This window comes from Zootoca vivipara, chromosome 10 (genome assembly GCF_963506605.1).
Source record: "Zootoca vivipara chromosome 10, rZooViv1.1, whole genome shotgun sequence".
Taxonomy (NCBI): Eukaryota; Metazoa; Chordata; class Lepidosauria; order Squamata; family Lacertidae; genus Zootoca; species Zootoca vivipara.
In genome coordinates this window covers 47022512-47047014 of record NC_083285.1, presented here as the reverse complement: position 1 = coordinate 47047014, position 24503 = coordinate 47022512, and the positions used below count along the sequence as shown (strand labels likewise).

Sequence of the window (24503 nt, the reverse complement as noted above, 5' to 3'; positions counted from 1 at the left end):
ATGATGTACTAGTAGTTCTGGGCCATTCTGTGGTGGGGAATAGCAACGGCTCTGAAAAACTACCTTTACACCCGCCCCACTAAAAAAAAAAAGGAAATTAAGAAGCAACCACTGCCAATGCCCCTAGATTTCATTCCTCCCATCTCCCATTGTGAACCAAAAATTAGCAACCAAAGACTTTCAGCTCAGCTCAGCACTATTCTTAGAAGGCAGCAAAATCATGAGATTTATGGAAAGCTGCCCTACATGACTAGTAGGCTGCATTTGGCTTGATAGGTAAGAGCTGCATGGATCTAAGTGCACAAGAGACATCTGGCTACCACAAGCTGTAAATGGCCCAGAAGTTGCTAAATTCTAGTAGGGCCTCCTCTCATATGTAACTCCCCAGTCCCTTTGATCTGTGCTCCATGATTGTCCTACAGGGTTGAGGATGGTAAGGGCAATGGGTTTGGCCTTTTCCATAATGACATTCATTCTGCATGGAAAGCTCTCCGTGGCAAGGTTCAATTTGCTGCTGACTGGTTTTGGCTTCTTCAGAATATTTTCTGTGTAGCCTGATTGGCCTTGTCTTGTTTTTAACACAATGCATGGCTTTAAATTACAGGTTTTTAAAATCCAGCATTTTTCATTGTAGAGGTGCCATGGATCTGCAAACTTCTATTTCATTTGTAAGTTGTTTCAAGAATCAAGTGAACGGCTGAAAATACAACACATAAATATGTAAATAAACTACAGAGCCTCCACATGTACTGTCAGGGATGAGCCAGAGGTTTCAAGTTTCTCAGAGGGAGGGAGAGACTTAGGGTTGGAGGAAGGAGGAGGTGTGCCCAAGAGGGAGAAAGAGGAGAGAGTTATTGAAGTCAGTCTAGAGCAGGCACCCCCAAACTGCGGCCCTCCAGATGTTTTGGCCTACAACTCCCATGATCCTAGCTAACAGGACCAGTGGTCGGGGAAGATGGGAATTGTAGTCCAAAAGATCTGGAGGGCCAAAGTTTGGGGATGCCTGGTTTAGAGGAACAGACAGGGAGGGATATAGAGCCAGGGAGTTCACAGGAACAACAAGGGTTAAGTTCCAGTTCAGAATTGGGTGTGTGTGTGTGTGTTAATCCAGCTCTCAGTGAGGCGTGTAGAGAAGAGGAGGGGTGAAAGACTGAGCGGAAGATTCACCATTTTCTGGCTTGCTGGAAGGGTAAACACAGACCTCAGCAGAGATCTGAACTGCCATTTATTCAATGTTTACAAGCAACCCCACCATCCTGGAAAGTTGGTGTATCTTTTCCATGCTTCTATGCACCTAATTTCAACATGTTTCCAGGGGAATCTTTGCAGCAAAGAATCATCATTGGCTAGGAAAGTTGTGTCAATTTCCTCTCTCCCCACCCCTTATTTACTCTCCGGAGCAACCTCTGTGCCATTACCTTGAACTGCACACTCACCTGGTCAGCCAATGAGGTGGAGAGCATGCTCATTAGCTCTCTTTCAGCAGTGAGCCTCCACATCTGTTCCCACTTCATCTTGCGCAATTTATCCAGAAGTAGCAAAATGACCCCTGGAATCAACAACAGCAACAACAACAAATGCAAAGAAAAGAAAATGAAAACAGGGAGAGCAAAGGCTTTCATGTTTCAGTGCTGCACTGCGGTTAAAAGCAAGCACTTTCTTTAAAAATGGGAACCAGCCCATCATTTTGCAGAAAGCAATTAACAGAGGAAGAGAATGAAACTATCCTGATCAGAACACAACCAGTTTTATTGCCGTTGTTTTGTTTTGTTTTAAAAAAATAAAGAATTAGCCTAATAATTGTGAAACTTTGGACCAAACTTGTTAAGTTAAAGACATTGTTTGCCAATGTATGCGTTTCCTTTTAAAAGAAGCAGATGAAGGGTAGGAGCTACTAACTGCCATGGACTGGCTGGATGCAGAAAAGTGGTGGGAAGCACCAGGGGAAGAAGGCTCAGAGCCAGGGGATTGGTGGTGATGATCAGGGGTTAGAGGGAGAAGAAGGAGCAGAGTGGGATGAGGAGATGCTTTCAGAAGAGGTAATAGGCTGCGCCAGAGAGCAGTTCAGACTCCGAGGCAGAAGTGGGGACTGGAGAGGAGGAGGGTCAGGAGGCAGAGAGGCAGGCTGATGAAGAAACCAGGGAGTCTCCCCTTCCGGCTGAGACCCGCTCTGCTCCCCTCCCCACTGGTGTCCTAGAACATGCAGAGAAATGAAATGGGCAGAGCAGAGGGGGGTTGTGTGCAGGCACAGCCTGAGACTGTGTGGGAAGGACCTTGGAGAGGAGGAGTCCTAGTGGGCACTGGGAAGGTTGGGACCTTCACTCTTCACAACTGCTTCATTGGGGTAAGGCCTCCTAGAAAGAGTTGCTGAGACCTCTAGGCTGGAGCTGTGGGTTGTTTCATTGAATAAAAAGTTAACTTCACTGGCACCATGGGTTGTTTTTCTTCTTCCTTTTTGCAGCTGACATATACATGACTCTGGCTCCTGACAGTAACCATTTCCCGCTGCACACAACAGATTCCAAAACATTTTCCTGCTTGAGACAGAGCACCTAATGACATTCCTGCCCCCTGCCACTCAAGTCAAGGTGCCAAGGCCAGTCAGGGGTTGTTTTGGCTCCTGAAGCAGAAAAATCCCACAAATGTCCCGTCCCCCCCCCGCCCCCTGACTGCATGACTGCAATAACAATAAATTAAACAAGTTGCAATTTGCTGTTATTTCATGACAATTGGCAGCAGGTTGGCCTAATGGTAGGGCTGACCCCCCACACCGTGGTCCTAGTGAAAACCCCCAAATTCAAAGCTGCAACTTGCCTCAAAAAAGAAGCTGCCACTAAGCAACCCACTTTCTCTTCCTCTCCCCTTATCACCCCCATTGCAAGGACTTTTGAGACTGAAGCACCTTCCCATTGCATTATTATTATTATTATTATTATTATTAATTATTATTAATTAAATTTATATGCCACCCTGTAACCAGAGGCCTCAGGGCGGTTCACAGAAAAGATCAACATAAAAACCACAATATGAACACACGAGGAGAAACTGAGAAGGCTAAAGTAGTTAAAATCTATTATGGTGGACTGTTGCAGTGGTGACAGGGTTAACACAGAAATCAGCATGCAAAACAGGCTGCAGTCTATTCATTATACTCCAGTGGGTCTCCTCCCTCCCAGCTGTTCTGTACATAGCTGAAAACCAAACTTCAAAAAGCAGTGGATGAAGGTGATGTAGTACAAACCCTGTATCTGCTTTACGTGAAACCTTTAAGATAGAGTCTCAGGGGACTGCCTCAATAAGAAATACCAGTGGACATAGATAAGAACCTCATTTTGGGGAATGGTAAAGGCTTGCGAGTTGCTAAACAAAATAATGGTCCTGATAATGGCAGCCTCTAATGCAAGCAGGAACCATCTAGAGGGATCAGCGATAGGCCCTCTCTCGCTTAACATCCTCATTACTGCAACAAAGGAGCGATAAGAAACAGAATATAGTTAAACTTGGAGATGCTGTAAAATTAACACATCAGGATAATAACCAAGGAGCAAGACAGGGGCTATAAGCTGCAATCACCTGCAATAGGTGAAATACCAAGGGTGGGAGGGAAACCAAAGCAGAAACCAAAGGGGAATGCTAAATGAACAACCCCTACCGAAAAGGGCAGAAGACACCCAGAAAGGGTAAGTGTGACTTAAGACAATAAAAAGGCTTCCTAGGTAGATTGTAAAATTATATTCACAGGAACTTATTGCCACCTCCATTTCATGTCCTTTCTCAAGCTACATTGATTAAGAAATATGTATTCTGAACCAGCCAATCCACTGGCTGGGTGAACCACAGGTGGTTTTTACAGAGCAATCCTAGACATGTCTACTCGGAGGTATGCCCTACTCAGTTCAGTGTGACTTGCTCCTCTGTAAGTGTGCACAGGATTGCAGCCTTATTGACTCATCCTATTGCTAAAGGTTAAGGTGTTGTTGTTCGCTTGTTTTTTTAATATAAAGATTGACATCTAGTACAGCAGACACTTTTTTTTTGTCCAGGAGAGAAAAATGTTCCCAAAATTGGGGGAGAAAGGTTATGGATTTAACCTGGCATTACTACTCAACCAGAATCTATTGCCAACAGAAGAATTTGTACAATAAAAAAGTGCATTTAAGTCACCTCCCCAAGTGCATTTGAATGACATTTTTCACAAAGATCCATCTGGTATTGAAGCATTCCATTATATCTTCTTTGCTTTCCTGCTGCAAGAAGTCATCAGAGGAGGAAAAGGTCATCATCATGCCCAAAATCTGTCCTGATGAAATGCTAGCCAACCTCTTTTCTAACTGGCACAACTGATTTTCTTTTTTTCCTTTTTAATCCCCTGAAACATTTGCCTGGAAAAAAAGAGCTTTAATCCTGTAAGGGGATTGTGTGTGTGACTGAGAGTGAGAAAAAGTATTTGTGGCCACGAATCACGAATGCCACCAAGAAATGATTGACTGAGGCTGAAGGTCATTGTAAAGTGGAATCTTTCCATATATATATATATAACAACTCCCCTCCCTGTGGTGGACAGCAAGGACTTTGGTTATAAGAATAAGGTATAGAGAGAGAGCAATAAAATAAACCACCCCTCACTCATACCCGTAGGATGTGTAAAACTGGTTTTACATTTACATTTGAAAAACAGGAAAAATCTAATAAATACTTGTTTAAGAGAGTGCTGTGGGGGTGGCATTTATTGTTATTTTCCCCCTCTGTTTCCCCATTCTTCTCCCAGGCTGGCAGATTATGGTGTCACAACTAAAGAGATTAAGGGGTTATCAACAGTGGCAGCTGAGAGCCAAAGACTGGAAGGAGACCAAACACAAAGGCTGAAAAATGCAGCACTATAAGATATTTGACTCAAGAGCATCAAAAACAATTTCAGAATCATTATTACTAGTACTACACAGTGGCATGGGCATTCATTTAAAATCATCCTGCAATGGATGTGTAAATGATTCCCATGCTTAATGCAAAGAAAGGATATTTTTAAAATATTGTCGGACCATCCAGGGTTTGAACACCAAAAAAGACAGAGATGCAATAAGGGGAGCTCTGCCTGTTGCAGTTTGCAATGTTTACTTCTAAAAAGGGCACAATTTCTATCAGTGTTAGCAAGATGAAGGAGTGTGTGCCACGGGGATGAATTTATTCTATTCATTTCACATTAGCAGCATCAAAAAAATCCCACCCCCAAACTGAAGTAGGCAATAAAGGAGTTTTTACTTTCTAGAAGCCAGGGCTCAAACTGGCATTCTTCCCAAGATTCATGACCCTCACATTCATTAAGAACTGCATTCAGCTGTGGGAGTGTATGTGACAAGAGAGTTGCCTCACAAAGTCCTTCCTTCCCCCAGAGTCATGCTGAGTGCAATTCTGGCTAGATTCAAGATGACAAACAGCAGAATGCAGGGCAGAAAGGGATTTGTCCTCATCTGTTTGTACTGGGGAAGAGAGAGATGGGAGGTGGGAGAACAGGGGAAATCAAAGGATTTCCCCCCTTCCTTGGACATCTGGCTCCAGCTGTGATCCTTTCATCTTCCAATGACAGCATAGCAGCATATTTTCCCTTATTCTCCCACCCAGAAGGAAAAGGGGGAACGTTTGCCAGCACATAAGCACACAAGAGTGAAAGGCAGATACAAGCAGATCTTCTTGAATTAGCAGGGTCACACAACTAGTCAGACAATACTCCTCTAACAAATAAGTAGCAATGTTATAAAGGCATGGAGGTCTCCTGTAATTCATGTTCAGGCCTGTTGCTTGGGGCTATGGAAATGTAGTGACTTAGAGACACTCTGCATTTAATTTTTCTTTTCTTTTCTGTTTCTTGGCTCACCCTCCTAGCCTATTTTAGGAACTACATTAGTATTAGTCTCACCAGTGTGAAAGGCAGGAAAAGGTCTTGCCTATCCTCAGATATAATTAATCAACCCAACCCTTAACAAAATAAAATAGATTATTTTGCTTTTTGTATCACGGACTGTGCCTACAATTACAATCAAACAGGAAATAGGTTTGCACCTTTAGTCGATGCTGATGGGTCAGATCATAGTGATACCAATTCCCCAACACACACAAAATATAGAAGTGCCTTTGGTGTGCAAACTCATAATAAATCCTTCTTATGCATAACTTTTGGCAGATCAATGAGTGCTGGTACTCCAATATGGCAGCATATTGGCTTTCAGACTGATGGGGCCAAGGAAATCCTGCATCACTTGGGGCGGACCTACACCCGTGGTTTATAACGCTAAAATGTGTTATTAAAATGTGACACCAGAGAGCGCTGCAGAGCAGTTAGTCACTGTCAAAGGGAAACTGCCATTTAACGTTATGGAACGTTATATTTGATAATGTTTAGAAGTTCAATGTAGATCCAGTCTTGGTCTCTTTAGTCACTGAGGTCCAGTGCAGAGGGCCTTCTGGCGGTTCCCTCACTGCGAGAAGCAAAGCTACAGGGAACCAGGCAGAGGGCCTTCTTGGTAGTGGCACTCACCCTGTGGAACACCCTCCCATCAGATGTCAAAGCGATAAACAACTACCTGACATGTAAGAGACATCTGAAGGCAGCCCTGTTTAGGGAGGTTTTTAATGTGTGACATTTTAATGTATTTTTAATCTTTGTTGGAAGCCGCCCAGAGTGGCTGGGAAAACCCAGCCAGATGGGCGGGGTACAAATAATAAATTATTATTATTATTATTATTATTATTATTATTATTATTATTAGGTCACACAGTCTGGGTATTTGTTATCCTCTTCCACCTAGAGGAGAACTGAATGGGCTTCTTTATCACTGCAAATCAAAACTGAATTTGTGCCCCAATCCAAAGTTCTCAAAAGAAGCTATAACAGACCCAAAGGACAGTTCTTTGTGTTACAAACCTACCAAGTAGTTGTAAATGTTTACCCCTGTAAATGAATGATACCTTTTGGGGATTCAGCCCCTAGTGTCAGCTGTGGATGTTGCTGCAGCTGAAGAACTAAGAAGATTCAATCAGAAATCTAGAATCCACTGCAGGCATCCCCAAACTTCGGCCCTCCAGATGTTTTGGACTACAATTCCCATCATCCCTGACCACTGGTCCTGTTAGCTAGGGATCATGGGAGTTGTAGGCCAAAACATCTGGAGGGCCGCAGTTTGGGGATGCCTGATCTACTGTATGCTTTTGTTTTATCGCTGTTCTGTTGTACAGTCATACCTCGGGTTGAGTACACTGCGGGTTGCGTACTTTCAAGTTGCATACTCGGCTGACCCGGAAGTGTTTACCTCTGGGTTCTGCCATGTGCACATGCGCAGAAGCATTCTGCGTGCTTCGTGCATGCGCAGAAGCGCTCTATCAGCGCTTCATGCACACGCGCTATCACCGCTCGGGTTGAGTACTTTTCGGGGTGTGAACGGCACCCCAGAACAGATTGAGTACTCAACCTGAGGTACCACTGTAATATATTGATTGATCTCAGTGAGAGCAGGCTACTGCCTTCATGCCCTGTTTGTGGGTTTCACACTGTATGAAACACGATGCTGGACTAGCTAGGTCTTTAGTCTGATCCAGCAGGATACTTCTTATGCTTTCACTTAGGCTGTCTCTTGTTCTCATCTCCGCCCCCATCTATTATGTAGGGATATTATTATTTAATCAATGTAGGGAAGCAACATGGGTAAAGGGGATGAAAGGATTCAGTAAGTGAGAATCATCGTCACTACTACTGCTACTACTATGTAGTTTCATGGAATCCCCATTATCTAGTACTGTATAGGGCTTTTGTTCAGTTTAGTCACCAGGACAGCAACGCTTGGCTTTGATGTGCAATTCTTCTGTCTGGGCTAAAATTACTGATGAGAGGCCTCCCATCACTAGAAAGGGAAGAACACTCCTGAGATTGGAGCAGCATAATTAGTTATATTCTTTGGTTCTTACTTCAAAACATATGCTTCCTTCAGTGTCCACAGCAGGTTGGAGAGAAACAAGAATTCTTTTGTACAAGCAATTTAGAGTGCAACATACACATCTTCCATACGTTTATGCTCTGATAATGGGGTCTTAAATCAAACTACAGTGGCATTATTTCCTCATTTAAAAGTGGGAATTGAGACGTGTCCTCCTCCTTAATGGGTTTACTTTGTATTCTTCAGAAAGAACAAGAAATGCCAAGAAATGAACCAGAGCAACAAACCAGTTATTAACAAAGCTTAAGGTAAAAGGGCCCCAATGCTTATTGCTTCAAAAAACCAGGCATTATTGTTCTCTAGATCAGGGATGGTGAACTTTGTTTTCTTGGGTGCTGCTCTATGGTCCAGACAATGGTCTGGGAACCAGAAGTGTACAGTGGTACCTCGGGTTACAAGCTTAATTTGTTCCGGAGGTCCGTTCTTAACCCGAAACCATTCTTAACCTGAGGCGCGCTTTCGCTAATGGGGCCTCCCACTGCTGCTTCGCCGCCGCCACACCATTTCCGTTCTCATCCTGGGGCAAAGTTCTCAACCTGAGGTACTACTTCCGGGTTAGTGGAGTTTGTAACCCAAAGCGTTTGTAACCCAAGGTACCACTGCACTTTATTACACAAACTGGCATTCTCATAAGTGGCCAGGTGCCATAACAAAACAAGAAATGTCTCCCTTTCTTACAACCTGGAGTCATTACAGTGGTACCTCGGTTTATGAACACAATTGGTTCCGGAAGTCTGTTCATAAACTGAAGCGTTCATAAACTGAAGCAAACTTTCCCATTGAAAGTAATGGAAAGTGGATTAATCTGTTCCAGACGGTCCGCGGAGTACTTAAACTGAAGCGTTCATAAACTGAAGCGAACTTTCCCATTGAAAGTAATGGAAAGTGGATTAATCCATTCCAGATGGGTCTGTGGAGTACTCAACCTGAAGCGTGCTTAACCCGAAGCATGGGTGTAATTGTTTCCGGAAGTCTGTTCATAAACTGAAGCGTTCATAAACTGAAGCGAACTTTCCCATTGAAAGTAATGGAAAGTGAATTAATCCATTCCAGATGGGTCCGCGGCGTTCATAAACTGAAAATTTGTAAACCGAGGTGTTCGTAAACTGAGGTTCCACTGTATATATTTTCCTTAATGAAACAGTAGGAAAAGTTTTTTTTATGTCTCATTGATTTAGCTGGAAAAGTTCCTTGGGGGGCACAATCTGGGCTATGGCTTCCCAGCTGGCCAACTCTGTTGTAGATAAGTTAGCTACACAATGGTTGCCATGTCAGCCTTCTCCAACCTGGAAACCTCCAAATGTTATGGACTACAGCTCCCATCATTTCTGACCATTGGTCATGCTGGCTGGGGCTGATGGGAGTTGTGGTTCAAAATATATGGAGAGTACCAGGTTAGAGAAGGCTGCAATACATATGAGAATGTTAGAAAGAGAAGACTAATTTATCCACTGCAATGCCAATTTACTCACTGTAAGTCTATTTTTTCAGAGTAGGCAATGGCTATTCCATATTTAATGGTCATAGAATCATAGAATCGTAGACTTGGAAGGGACACTGAGGGTCATCTAGTCCAACTACCTGCAATGCAAGAATTCAATGATTCCTCCTGGACTTCCATCCCTAAAGTGTCAAGACACATTGCATAAACTAGTCTAAGCTGATAATGAGATGTGGGGAGGATGTGTGTGGGGGGGGGGGACCTGAAGTTTGCTTGCTGAGTTAAAGCCAGTTTTGGGACAACTAAAATGTAAATGTTGTCAGTGGCTCATGACAAACTTTATGCGGGAAAGCAGACATTAAAAAGCCCAACTGCTTCATTAGTGTTGCACTGCTGTCAAAATGCATAAAGCTTTCTTCTCAAAGCAGAGTTGATCGTCACATTGCCCTGATGTACTCAGACCTCTAGTAAGTTCCATATATTCACTAGCATTTTAAAACAAATCAAAATCAATTAAGTTTTGTGCACAAGCATATGTGTTAGCAATATGCACACATACATGGCATGGTATGCAAATGAAAAGAGGTTTCAGAAAGGCCACTAGAATGGATTCATTAAACAAAGATGTGTATTGTTTAATTACTGTAATAGGGATCTTCAGCTATCACTGCCACTTCCACAGTTGCTCTTGCCTGCCTACAGACTAATAATAATAATAATAATGATAATAATAATAAATTATTTATACCCCGCCCATCTGGCCGGGTTCCCCCAGCCACTCTGGGCGGCTTCCAACAAAACATTAAAATACAGAAATCAAACATTAAAATCTTCCCTAAACAGGGCTGCCTTGAGATGCCTTCTAAAGGTCTGGTAATTGTTGTTCTCTTTGACCTCTGGTGGGAGGGCATATAATCTGATCTATTCCACTAGTGGAAACCTCAATGTCATAAGTAGGGCCTAGGGCAGAGGAGTCCATAGAAAATCAAACTGCCTTTTGATGAAGCAGCACACTGTGTCTTAGTGGAATATTGGCTCAAATACTACAAGCAAAGAGCGGCTGTCAGTGGATTTTGACTTCGGCCTGGTTTGGGGTTTTTTTTTTTGAGATAAAAGACAGCTAATGATGTGTGCCATCCTGTGAAATATTAATTCCAGACAAGAATCTAGCTTTTGAGCTCTCCAGAACTCTCTGTCATGCTAGACATTAAACATGGCTGGAGAGATGGGGTGAAGAAAAAAGCTTGGCAGGTGGCAAATCCATGAGTCTGCATTCGGTAAATTCTAGCCTACACAACTGGATTGAAATTACATTTAAATCCCAAAATCCATTATTAAGGCAATACCTGTGTCACAAAATAGCGTGCAAGCCTTCAAACCCTCCAGAACACCATCTAACTATAGGGGGGGGGGACAATGGCTGGCAATGAATCCATGAATGTGTAGCATGCCCTGGGACTAATATTATAGTTTTGCTGAGGCCCTGAGGCAAAGCATTAATGAGAGCAAAAGCAGGGGACAGTTTTCCTTGGGGAAGTTTTGTAAATTGCTGATCTGAATAGGACTTCACTCATGATTTATTGAAGAGGCAAATAGTGCTGCCTTCCTTCCTTCCTTCTCTATTTCTCCAGTAACTATTAGGGTTGACAGTTTCTTTAAAGCTTACTTTTCCATTCTAGTCTAAATAGTTCCAGAGCTTGGTCCATTTGCTTCTCCATTATGGCACCATGATTGATTTGCCTGTGGCTTTCATCTTTCCTCTGCTATTTTCTAGAGATTTCTGCCCCCCCCAGTTGTGTTATTCTATTTTCTAGAGATTTCTGCCCCCCCCCCCAGTTGTGTTATTTGACAGCTGCTCTAATTTACTGAGCTGGTATCTGATAAGACTTGAGTTTCCTTCACTATTTCTTTACCTTCCTCAAGAGATTTATGTCTTTGTTCTCCTCCGGGAGCATTGAGTCAAATAATACATTTCAATTTTTACTGGATTTCTTTATGGCAGGGTATGCTGACTCTGTCAATAATCCATCCTTCGCTGTCTTCAAGAGGTTGAGTGTCTCACTCAATGACCTCTTGTTCCACATTTTTGAAAAATGTTGTTCCATTTACGGCAACCTCCTATCCAATCTTCTTTCCTTTCACTGGCTTTCCATTCACCTCCCCACCCACTTTTTAGATTCTCCTAATCATACAAGCTGAAAAAGGGTGAGGTTTAATAGATATGTCAGAGACAACTGAAAAAATGGAAGTACGAGTAGACTAAGATCTATAAGAATGATAATGCATGGGTATGTAAGTTTGCAAACAAAGAAGAACCACTATTCAAAGTGTACATCAACTATTCTAATATGCAGTGAAGATGCTGCACACAAAAGTCCTCAGACGCAAAGGTCCGATTTGCTTGAATCTTCTTCTTTTTCCTCAAATGAGAGATTACACAAATGGGGCCTCTATGGCTACACATTACACTATGTGCAATGGTGCTTGCCAGTTCCTCTGCCATGGGAAAAATGCTGTTGACCAGCTATGTGAATGGGCCCAGCCATGAAGGGACATGAGCCCATCACCCTGTCATAATCTTATTTTTACATATTTTACCTTTGTTCAGAATACCAGCTACAGAACTGGAAGAAAGCAAAGTCATTCTAGTTCAATTACCTTGTCCATCACCCAATGCTGCCTATACAATCCTTTTCATAACATGATGCAATTACAAAGTTAATGATGTTCAGCAAATTTGCCCCTTGCGTCAGACTTCTCTGTCCCCACCTGGTGCTGGCAACTTCTAGATTAGGCTTCCCTAACCAGGTGCCCTCCAGATGTTTTAGACCACCATTTCAATCACCCCTGGCAGTTAGCAATGTTGGCTGGGGGTGATGTCTAAAACATCTGGAGGCGGCCAGGTTGGTGAAGCATGTTCTAGGTCTACAAGTCTCCCACAACCACTCCAGATCATGGATTTGATTCTGGCTCTCCTCATATTAAGACTCTTAGCCTGCTACTAGGAAGATCACTGGGATTGAGAAGATCAGTTTAATATGCTCAAGAAGTAGGTTCTACTTTCTCTTTGCTCTGTGCAATGAGTGTGGTGCTATTGCAAAGTAACAGAGGAAGCAAACCTTGGCTTGAGTGGGCTGACTTGCATAGGCATGGGACTGAACAGTAACTTCAGAAGCCATGAACAGGAAAAAAAAAGTTTAGTTAATTAATTATCTAATGCAAACATATGCCCTTGTTTGGCCCTACAGACTTCCTCCAACAAGCATATTCCATTGGTAATCATGCTTAGTCTAAATTTACCCTTCCTGGGAAAGTACCACTGACTTTCCCCATGAGGAACACCTCAGTCATCTGGATGTGAATTCTGATTGGCTTGGTAATGACCACTCTGCCATTCTGCAGTAGTGAAATTATATTGATACGCCTGGTAATGACTCAGTATTTGAATTAATTAACATTTAATGAACCCTCTTTCCAGTACTATCATTAAAGTAATCATCCTTTGTGTTAAAGCTAATGTCCATCAGGAAGCTTCTCTCCTATAACTGTGCTTCCCCCCCCTAAACTATCCAGCCATCTGGATACTCCAGAGAGCTGCTCCACATTCCTTCTCCAAGCCTGCTTTAACCTGTGGATGCCTATGGGAGCACACCTGCCTTTCACTTAGCTTGAAACTGTCCCCCCCTGCCTTTTCGCCTCTCAGATGTGTTTGCTACGTATTTTCTTCAGGTTCATCAGGACTCTTGTATCATCATTATCATCATCATTTCCTCCAAGTAGCTCAAAGTGGTGTACATGGTTCTCCCCTTCCTCATTTAATCCCTGCAACAAACCTGTGAGGTAGGTTGGGGCTGAGGGGCAACCTAGTGAGCTTCATGTCCGAAAGAGGATTTGAACCCTGGTCTCCCAGGTCCTAGTCCAACACTCCAACCACTACACCTATATTAAAAAAAAGTAGGAAACGAAAGCTAGTAATATCCCTTCATGGAAATTTCTCCTTCTCCTTCTCCTTCTCCTTCTCCTTCTCCTTCTCCTTCTCCTTCTCCTTCTCCTTCTCCTTCTCCTTCTCCTTCTCCTTCTCCTTCTCCTTCTCCTTCTCCTTCTCCTTCTCCTTCTCCTTCTCCTTCTTCTTCTTCTTCTTCTTCTTCTTCTTGTTCTGAGTTAAATTAGGAGAATTCACAGGAACTTTTTGCCTGAGCCTGTGGTGTCTGTTCAGGAAGCAGAAAGCTGATATGCTGAGTCTCTGTACTGGAAGGACCGGGCGCCCAGTCAACTGAACTGCTGTATATGCCACTGAACTGAACTGCTGTATATGCCACAACAATATCAAATAAGCAGGTCACATTGAAACTCAGGAAACAATAACTCCTTACTCTGCCTTCCTTGGGGCAGGTAACTATTGGTGTTCATCTTTTCCTCTAATCTTTACCTTTCTTAGTTTCCAAATCTTTATATCTTTCTGTCTTTGCGTTATCCAAACCCTAGCCACCTGCATTTGAGCATTCCCTTGTAGCCATCCTGCTCTCTATATTGCAACTCCATCTTTTCCTACTGCTCTCATAGAAACAGTTTTAAGCTTTTGGCCCAGGCAAATGTGGGTTTGGGTAGCTTGTGTAACAACTAACCCTCTTGTTATTTTAAATGACCGAAGTGGGGCTTCAAGCCACAAAGCCCTTTTACTCACTGCCCACAATTTTGTGTAAATAAATATTCTGCATGAATTCATCTTGGCATGTGTTATTCCTTGCTAATCCCCTCTAGTAAATGTAATTGACATTTACAAATTGGTAATGGCACATGGTGCAATAACCACCGTGGCATGCATTCATCTTCAGATTAAAGATCCTCAAAGGTTTTGCTTCCTTGAACTCATGTGTAACATATGTATTCAGGTACATGTGTAAACAGAAACAGGAGCAGTCCTGTTCACAAGATGCTCTCCCACACTGGTTTGCACCATTGCTTTACTAGCTCAGCCCAGACTATCCAAGTCTAAACAAGAAGAGCAACCTTATAGTGGTTCTGAACATAACCAAACTCTAAGGAATGGTTGGCTCCAGAGTTGTGAGAGAGCTCACAGAACCCTTTTCTAGATATCCTTGCAATATTGACTAATGACTAAGGTGGTATAAAACTAAAAGGCACCCTCATTTCCTGTTGCAAATTTTTAAGGGCATGGAAACAATCTGAACAAATTAATGTAGACCAGAAGTAAAATATTAAAAAATATTAATGTCAATTTGGATGTAAAACAATGTTGTTTTTAGAAACATGTGGCAAATAATCAAGAGGTGAACAGCTGTTAAAATTGAAAGTGAGTGATTTTTTTTAAAGTGATATTGAGATGGGGAAGGAAATGACAGAGAAAATATAAACAGTAGTTTTTGAGCATTCATAATTTTTAAATTTCAGATGGAACTTTCAAATCTAGGAATGCAGGTTCTGATTATACAAGCTTACTTATATTTCACCAAATGAACCCCCCTCTCCAGCAACTGAGTACAGGGGGGGGGGACCCCAACCAATTTGTTGTAAAATGAACTAGCATATAGTTTGGACAAGTTATAATGCCATTAAGTGGAGGTTCAGGTAGAAATGCAAGAGAGGATTTGGGCAGCCCTCTCCGTCAAATACTTTCTGGCCTACATCTGTCTGGCTAGGATGGTCTTCAGGTGGGATACATTCTCCTGTTTTTCAGAGACTGCTCATAAATGGGAAGAGTCAATGTTAACTTTGGGGCAGAGGGTCTCTCCCTCTAAATCACCTGATAAGAGGCATTGCCAGGAGCTGTGGGAAGGAGGCATCCTGTTATCTCAACATCGTCCAACATGCCCCTGATGGCAGGGATTCATAGCCCTTCCCTCCTCTCATTTCACTAGTCAGAGTTATTCAGTTAGTTCTATGTTGCCATTTAGCCTACCTGTGTTGTAACCTCTTCCAAGAGCTGGCCAGGGACGGTGGTTCTTCCAGAGGTTCCCAAGGTACCAGTCACTCTGGTTCTCCACTAAACCAAGAACTTGCTGGCCTGGGGAAGAAAAAGAAACACAGGACAAGGTCTTAGGAAGAAAGACAGGTAAGCACACAAATGCCAGAGTGACACAATGCACATAGAATGAAAACATGTTGCATGCCATTGTACCCTACACAAGCCAATCCTCCAGTTTAGGAACCAAATCAGCCCTGTTCAGAGGCTTCTCTGAATGCACCCAGCTAATCCTGCCCACTAGACATTAACGCACATGCTGGCCACATCCCTCAGATGTATGGAGAAACCCCTTTTTCATAAGACCACTCGGAGCCTATTTAATACCTCTGCAATCCCTGAAAGAGAGAGCTAAATATCCTCTAACCTAGACCTTGGCTTAAAGGTAAAGGGACCCCTGACCATTAGGTCCAGTCGTGACCGACTCTGGGGTTGTGGCACTCATCTCTCATTATTGGCTGAGGGAGCCGGCGTACAGCTTCCGGGTCATGTGGCCAGCATGGCAAAGTCGCTTCTGGCAACCAGAGCAGCACACAGAAATGCTGTTTACCTTCCTGCGGGAGTGCTACCTATTTATCTACTTGCACTTCGTGCTTTCAAACTGCTAGGTTGGCAGGAGCAGGGACCAAGCAACGGGAGCTCACACACGGGGATTCGAACCGCCGACCTTCTGATCGGCAAGCCCTAGGCTCAGTGGTTTAACGCACAGCACCACCCACGTCCCGACCTTGGCTTAGGAAGGGCTTAATCATCACAGAATGCAAAGCTTTCATTATATCTACTCCCCTGCCCAATAAGCCTGCTTTTCTAGCTCCATAACCTCCCTCCGAATCCACAGATAACAAAGCTTGCCTTGGTCACCATTATTCCTCACATCACAGACTCGCAACCTTTGCCACCCTCTTGCTGGTCTCTCCTACATCTTATAGCAGGTGCTGGGGCTTGGATGCCCTGGCACCTTGCCCACACCCATTCCCCCAATGCCAAAATCATGTTCTAGTGAATCAACATCAGAAGCAAACAGAATTTCCTTTCCAATCCCTTATAGGCTGTATGTACATAGGGCTCCGTCCTCAGAGACATGAATCCTGATCAACCAGGAGTGCAACCAGTGCATGAGTTGGCATATGGGGGTGAAGGTAGCCAACTGGGTACTGAATGCCTGAACAGGTTTATCATGAGACACTTAAATAAGGCATTGTTTTTGTTTCATTTACTTATGTCTATATGACACATATTCAACAGAATGAAATGCATAGCAAACAAATTAAAAAAGATGATGTGCTTAATAAGATACAGTACTAATCAATAAATAACTTAGTCCAAGCTGCCCTGGAAAAGGTTCAAAGGGTGGGATACATAAACTCTTTGAATGAATCCATAAAATAAAAGTAAGTTTTACACATTTGCCCTCCAACCAGACTAAAAGTTAATACTTTGATTGTAACCAAACCTGTAAAATCTCTCAGTCCGGTAGCATCTAAAAGTGTTTATTCATCATCTCTGAAACACTTCCCTAGTAGGATCATTCATATCTGTATCTAGACACATATACATTCTCCCATGCGGGTGTGAAAAAAAAAGTCAGTATTAAGTGTCTCATTTTGCCCTGGAGGCATTATTATCTCTTAGTCCAAACTACCTCACAGGTTCTTGTATGGATAAAGTGGGATACACTCATGAGGGAAGGTCCAAGGCAAATCATTTTCTGAACAGAGTGAAAACAAAACTGTGCCGTGATAACTCCCTGAAACGAGATATAGGTAAGGTGAAGAAACTCAACTAATAATTCCTCAAAGAATAATAATAGATTTAAATGTTCCAAAAGAAACTTTGATATAGAAAAGAAATAAATATCCCAAAATAACCTCTAAATAAAGTAAACCTTGACGAGGTGCCAGCTAAGTGACTCGTTTCACTGGAAAATACCTGTTTCCTCAGAAGGAAAATGTTAAGGGGCTAAGAAATATCATTGCTCTTCGAAAAGTTTAAAGTCTGCAAAAGCTCTCCTAGTTGTGATGGTATGTCTCCATTGTTCCTTCTGAGGAAACAGATATTTTCCAATGAAACGAGTCATTTAGCCGGCACCTCGTCAAGGTTTACTTTATTTAGAGGTTATTTTGGGATATTTATTTCTTTTGGAACATTTAAATCTATTAATTTTTCTTTGAGGAATTATTAGTTGACTTTCTTCACCTTACCTAATATCTCGTTTCAGGGAGTTCTCACGGCACAGTTTTGTTTTTACTCTGTTTATAACTTTCAGTGATTGTCTTTTTTGCCATATCATTTTCTGAGGCAAATATGGTGCCTGTCGCATTCTATATGTACAAAAGCAAATCAGACCGGCAACTGAATCCTACATAAACAATGTTGATGGGATGGCATTCTCCGCTGTACTGGAGGCAGGACATGTCACCTGTCTTCCAGCAGAGCAGAATGACCAAGGGATTTAGGAGGAACAACCTGGCAGCTGCCACTGTTGTCCTACTGCCTTCCCGCAGAAAACTGTTGCCTGAGGCGGTTGTCTCACTTTGCCTAATAGTAGGGGCCAGCCCTGAAGTTCATATCCACCGTCATGAGCTCCATGAAAGAAGAGCAGAACAGAAATGAGACGAACAAAAAGCCTTAGACTTATGTCTGGCTGGCCTATGGTATCAATGATTTTCATTAGAAAATATCCCCCAAGACAAACATGAAAAAACAGCAAAGGCAGCAGTGCCTTTATTAAGACGAACTGAAATGCCACAGGATTATGGTAAGTTTTCAAGTTCTCTACAATTTTTCATCAGGCAAGATGTTACACAAAAGCAGGGGCTTTGTGGTGGTAGGGGTATGAGAAAAAGAAAATCGGGTGAGTAACACTTTTTAAAACATGCAAAAAACAGCTTCCTTCCAAATCCCACCCCCACATTATTTTTACTTTGCCCTTTGTATCTTCCAAGCCTTGAAGTAATTTATCAATGCTGGATAGTTACCCCTTATTGGTCCCTGAAAACTATCATTGGCTAATGCCCTAATCCCCCCCTTCGCCATTTAAATGTTTATTACAAAGGATTTAACTTGAAAATATTGACATTTAGAAGGCTTCCTCACAGCTTTCTATTTTATTTCAGAGAGAGGAATCATATGGCTGCTTATTATAACGTCACACAGTTATGTTAGGTTATGTTGTTCTCTAAAAGAAGCCTCCCATTGATTTTGCTGTCTTAAACTCAGCATGGTAAATAATTGGCAACAGTGGTGAAACGCCTGGACTTAATTTATTTCTATAAGCACCCCAGATTCTTAATAAGTGTGGGATTAATATTTTATCTTTAATTGAACTTGTTTCTTTCTTTTCATGTTTGCCAACATGATATGCTGAATGAGAAGTTTGTTTTAACATTGTTCTAAACTATGGAATACTTTTGAACTTCAAGGTCAAATAAATGTGTTCATGCTACCAACTGTGATTTGTATTTGGACGGAAGGCACAAAACACATTTGAACTGCTCAGGGTAAAGAAGGTTTGGCAATATAAGATGCCTAGATAGGATCACCAAGGAACTGTATGTAAGCTATTTTCTTTTTGAGCTTTTCGAAGGAAGAGTGCAGAATAAAGAGCGTGTGTTCTCCTTTGACGACAAATTCTTGGTCTAATCCATGTTGATTTTAAACAAGATTATTTTGCTTTCTTTCGCTTTTTTAAAAAAGGAAAAAAACAATTCTGGAAGAACATAAGACCTGTAAGATTGTAATTACCTCTAGATGCTTAGATTAGTTCAATCACCAAGAACCGTTTTGCTTATTTCTGTGATTATAAATTGTTTTAAACTATTTTTAATATTGTGTTTTAATGTTGCAATCTGCCCTGGGATCTTAGGGTTAAGGGCACGCAAACAACAACAACAACAACAACAACAACAACAACAACAACGTCACCATATGAATATAAACAGCCTGCTTAAAATATATGACATAATTAGTTACTGAAATCACTGGGTGGATCTAGAAATAGGTTAAAAGCACTATAAATAAGTCAGAAATTAATTCATTACATTATTGTGACGAATGTAGCTGAGTCCACCATGTATTATTTCTTAAAGCTATACTAGAAAAGCTCATGAAGGCAGGCTTACTATCACTATGGAATGGTCAATATCAAGGGTGTATATCCCCTTTTGATGAAGCCCACACACTCTGTATGCATCTGGATCACCTCCAAGGTAAAGTGGGCTGATCCCAAAGCTTCAGACCAGCTTCTGTGCACGGTTTTCAGTTTCAATTTGGTAAGCCGAAAAGTAAAATTATTTTGAACCTTCCACAGAAAAGCTCTCTGTAAGAGATTTATCACCAGGCAGAGAGAAGGATAGGAAGGGAGTATACTTTTGTCACTTCCAGCTTCAAATGGAGAATGACTTGACTAGGGTTCTCCTATTATAGCTCCTTTGGGAGCGACGTTGAAGTAACATCATAAACTGTTAATTGTTTCTCACTGTTCTTTGCAGTTCTGAAAAGAAGCAACATCTAACAGGTTTGTGGAGTTATCACTGGTTGTATTTTGCTTTTGTGACCTAACCGTTTATTCCTTTCCATACCAATCCCATCTCTTGTAGCTTTTTTATTTGGTAAGATTGTACTTGCTGTTGTTTGTCCGCCTTGAGTGTTATTATTACTAGGTAAAATCATTTCCCTTCTCAAACCTAGCCCTAGCAGCATTTAATTTCATTTCAGTGTTATTTGTAAGTCTGCGTTTGACTGATTGTCTGTGAACATAATATAGTAGCTGTCTGATTCTGTCTCTGTGTTTTGTGCTGTGCGTCTTCACTGTGTGACTGTCAGTTGTGCAGAAAACATAGAAGACTCAAACTGTTTTTCATTCATCAAAACTCATTAAAACCTACAGTGTGTAGAACCTTCACTTATGCTTCTGTAATTTTGCAAGGCGGGAAGCTTACCTAGGGATTACTTCTTGCTGCTTTGATGTTAGGGCATCTTTTTCGGGAACATGCATACACTACCCTTAAAGACTCTCTACCAAAACCCCTTGCATATTTGTCTGAAATCTGGCAGGCTTCAGCCCCTCTGAAAATGATTCCATGCCTGTAACTTTCATCCCATTCTCTCTCTGTTTGTGGACTACTGGACAAAGTTAAGATGTACACCCTTTGATCTTCCCACTTTTGCCTCTGGTCTCACCTATTTGCTTTATATTTAAAGTTTATATATATATTGCAAGAAAATAAAAACCTATCCATTCTTAAGGAAATCAGCCCTGAGTGCTCACTGGAAGGACAGATCGTGAAGCTGAGGCTCCAATACTTTGGCCACCTCATGAGAAGAGAAGACTCCCTGGAAAAGACCCTGATGTTGGAAAAAATTGAGGGCACAAGGAGAAGGGGATGACAGAGGACGAGATGGTTGGACAGTGTTCTCGAAGCTACGAACATGAGTTTGGCCAAACTGCAGGAGGCAGTGGAAGACAGGAATGCCTGGCATGCTCTGGTCCATGGGGTCATGAAGAGTCGGACACGACTAAACGACTAAACAACAACAACAATTGCTCCCTCACAAAATATGAAGGCAGTGCACAGCAATATAAAAACATTTTTAAAAATAAATAAACAAACAAACAAAATAAAAGCAGTGCAATACTATGACTGGCATGCAGCCCCACAGACAATTTCCCATAAAGGAATGCGTCCCTTGGGTTGGTTTTGGTCGGTATGTGTTTTAAACTGACATTTCTTTTTTAGTTACAGGTAGGTAGCCGTGTTGGTCTGTCTTAGTTGAAACAAAATAAAAAAATTCCTTCCAGTAGCACCTTAGAGACCAACTAAGTTTGTCATTAGCACCTTAGAGACCAACTAAGTTTGTCATTGGTATGAGCTTTCGTGTGCATGCACACTTCTTCAAATACACTGAAACGGACAGTGTATCTGAAGAAGTGTGCATACACACGAAAGCTCATACCAATGACAAACTTAGTTGGTCTCTAAGGTGCTACTGGAAGGAATTTTTTATTTTATTTCTTTTTTACTTTTATTTTCTCACGTATACTTTTATTGGGCTATTGCTTATTATGTTATATGGAATGGCAACTTTATATTCTGGTTTTTATTGTTGCTAGCCATCTTGGGGATTTTAGGAAAAAGTCGGGTGAAAATGTAATAAAAAGAATAAAGACAGAATCAAGTCCTAATCGGTACATTTTAGCAATCCTAGAACTTGGCTCAGGTGGAACCAAATATTATTGGTGAGAAGAACAAGCTGACCTCGTCTAATGTCCAGCAAGGGATTTCATAACTCAGCAGTCTAGAGAGTTTTCTCAGGTAGTTACAAACTGCATTAAAAGAAAAATGTGAAAATCCTATCTGCAAGAAGTCAATATTGAATTCCCTCTCTGTAGACTACCCATCTGCTTTCATTTTACTTTCTCAAACTCAAGGCACAGAGGTCAGTCCTCAGACTGACACATAATTGATAATGCACAAACCTTGTTGGTTGCTAATGGATTTCTTCTCTCACTTGGAAGCCGTATCCAGGTTTGTTTGTTTTTTAAACACCGGTATTACCCAATTTGCAGAGGCGGAGTTAGCTGCTCTGGCACCCGGAGCGGTGCACCTGCTGTGCACCTGGGGGGGGGGGTGTCCATTAAAAATGATAACGAAAGAGACAGACAGGTAGAACCTGTTACAAAATGTTGCGGGATGAAGTGCTTCTGTTCACTGATCCAGTCAGTCAGTCCTGTGCTTTTCCATGACACTCCATTTCATTCTCCTTTCAACTCAGTTTTGAGTAACCCCACTCAAAAATCAGACAGAATTTGTGGCCACTGAATGCACGGAGTTCACATTGGGCTGCTTCCTCCCCGCCAAATAATTTGTACTCCTACAAATGTTGGCGTCTCCCAAGTCTGCTGATACCTCTACTCTTGCATGTGGGTGGTGCCATTTTGGCTATATAAGCAACATCACTAAGTGACTGAATTTTAGAAACAGAAGGGATGATTGAAATGGAACTATACCTTTACAGACTTTTATTTGGATTCAGTTTCCTTCTCAGTAACTAGCTCTCAGGCAGAGTTGTTAGTGGGGAACAAATTACCCCTTCATAAGGGAAAAAAAAACCCCAGTCTTCTAGAAAACACAATTTGAATGCCCTGATGAATGAAGAGCCGTTTTCTCAGCTCAAATTACACTGGCTACTTTTCATTAAAAAGACTTCCCTACTTAAGTAAGGGAGTGTTATTTATTCTGTGTGGGTTTTTGGTTTTTTTTGTTTTGTTTTAGGTATGTCACTATTGAGATTATCCCATCTTTTCTGCAGTGGTAGTGGTGGCTTATTGTAATTTCTATCAAATAATAAAGCCAAACCTGCACCACATAGACCTCATTGTAGTCCTGTTTTATGTTGTTTGATAGAACCATGCCACAAGGGCAGATGTTTCTGTGTATGCGCTATGCACCTGATGATGATGCTAATTATTATTAATTAATTAATTAATTAATTTATACCCTGCCCATCTGGCTGGGTTTCCCCAACCACTCTGGGCGGCTTGCAACCGAATATTAAAAACAAAGCGTTCCACAGGGCAGTCGCCACTACCGAGAAGGCCCTCTGCCTGGTTCCCTGTAACCTCACTTCTTGCAGCGAGGGAACCGCCAGAAGGCCCTCGGTGCTGGACCTCAGTGTCCGGGCTGGACAATGGGGGTGGAGACGCTCCTTCAGGTATATAGGACCGAGGCCGTTTAGGGCTTTAAAGGTCAGCACCAACACTTTGAATTGTGCTCGGAAACATACTGGGAGCCAATGATACCCACCCACTTATGGTTAAATCTGTGCTGGTGCTGCATTCTGCCACCAGGTTAACACCACTTTGTGATTGAGTCTTTCTGCTCAAAGTGAATGGAGCAGGATCTTGTGACACAGCTCAAACATAATGTAAAATCAATAAAACATCATTATCATCATCAACAACAACAACACGACACATGGATCCAGTTAAGGTAGGCATGCCCATCTCCACCAATGAATGCTAATAACCAAAGGCCTAAAACTGTATTAGTTGATACTTAAAGCCCAGCATGATTGTCATTGGTGAAACTTGAGAGGAGTGGGTATTCCATAACTAGGGGCACTGTTATAACAACAACACCCTCTCATGTGCTGCCACATAACAAATGCTCGATCAGTGTTAAGAAGGCTTTGTAACAATTAATTACAGCCGCCATTGATAGTTTCCTGAAAAGTCAAATTATCTGTTTCTTCCCTCATGAAACCCAAGGTCATGTACATGTGATTCTCAAGTGACCACCCATCAAAGCAATGACCAGATCCAGCTTCAGCAAGCTGGTGGCCTGATGCTCTTTCTGGCTGTGCCCTGGGATCTAACTCAGGCATCCCCAAACTGCGGCCCTCCAGGTGTTTTGGCCTACAGCTCCCATGATCCCTAACTAACAGGACCAGTGGTCAGGGAAGATGGGAATTGTAGTCCAAAACATCTGGAGGGCCGAAGTTTGGGGATGCCTGATCTAACTAGTTTCCTGTCAAGATAGTATGGACTTCCAGCCTCAGCCACTGACACATAGTTCTTCCAAAAGCAGCATCTACCTTTGGGTCTCTCCAGAGAAGAAATCACAGTGCCAAGCCCTCTGGGAGCTCTGTTCTATTATGATCAATCCTCCAACTGGGCACTTTACCAACTCATTTCACTTCTCACTGTGTGCTGGCATTTCAAACCTAGATCTCCTGAGGTGAAGAATTAGCTCTTCTAATCTTTTGTGCCCCTGGAAAAAGGAATGGATCCCTTTTTTGAAAGACAAAGCAAACATCACGATTCTTTGCTAGATGAGAACATAGCAGCGACCACAATGAATTTCAGTTCTCTGTACTCTGCTCTGCCTATCTCTCCTTCTCAAGAGTTATTACAGTAAAACACCGTGACTAACAGCAAAAGCTTTGTCATTGTTTTGTGCTCTAGACTCACAGTTATGATTAAGTGCACTCCACTCATTCCTTGCTACTCCAGGCACAAGTTTAGCTTATGAAAATGAAGTTGTCTTCTTTACTTATACATACATCATCATTAATAGCCAGACAACTGGGGGGG

At 42.1% G+C, this 24503-nt stretch overlaps 1 protein-coding gene across 2 annotated transcripts in view; it reads right to left on the bottom strand.

Moving 5' to 3' along the window:
* LARGE1 (LARGE xylosyl- and glucuronyltransferase 1) overlaps positions 1-24503 on the bottom strand; it is a 314023-nt gene that overhangs the window by 69094 nt on the left and 220426 nt on the right. For both annotated transcript variants that reach the window (XM_035126642.2, XM_035126643.2), the window contains exons 7-8: positions 15347-15451; positions 1437-1549 (exon numbers count right to left, since the gene is read on the bottom strand). In XM_035126642.2, coding sequence (XP_034982533.1) covers positions 1437-1549; positions 15347-15451 — 218 coding nt within the window. The remainder of the gene's footprint in view (positions 1-1436; positions 1550-15346; positions 15452-24503) is intronic.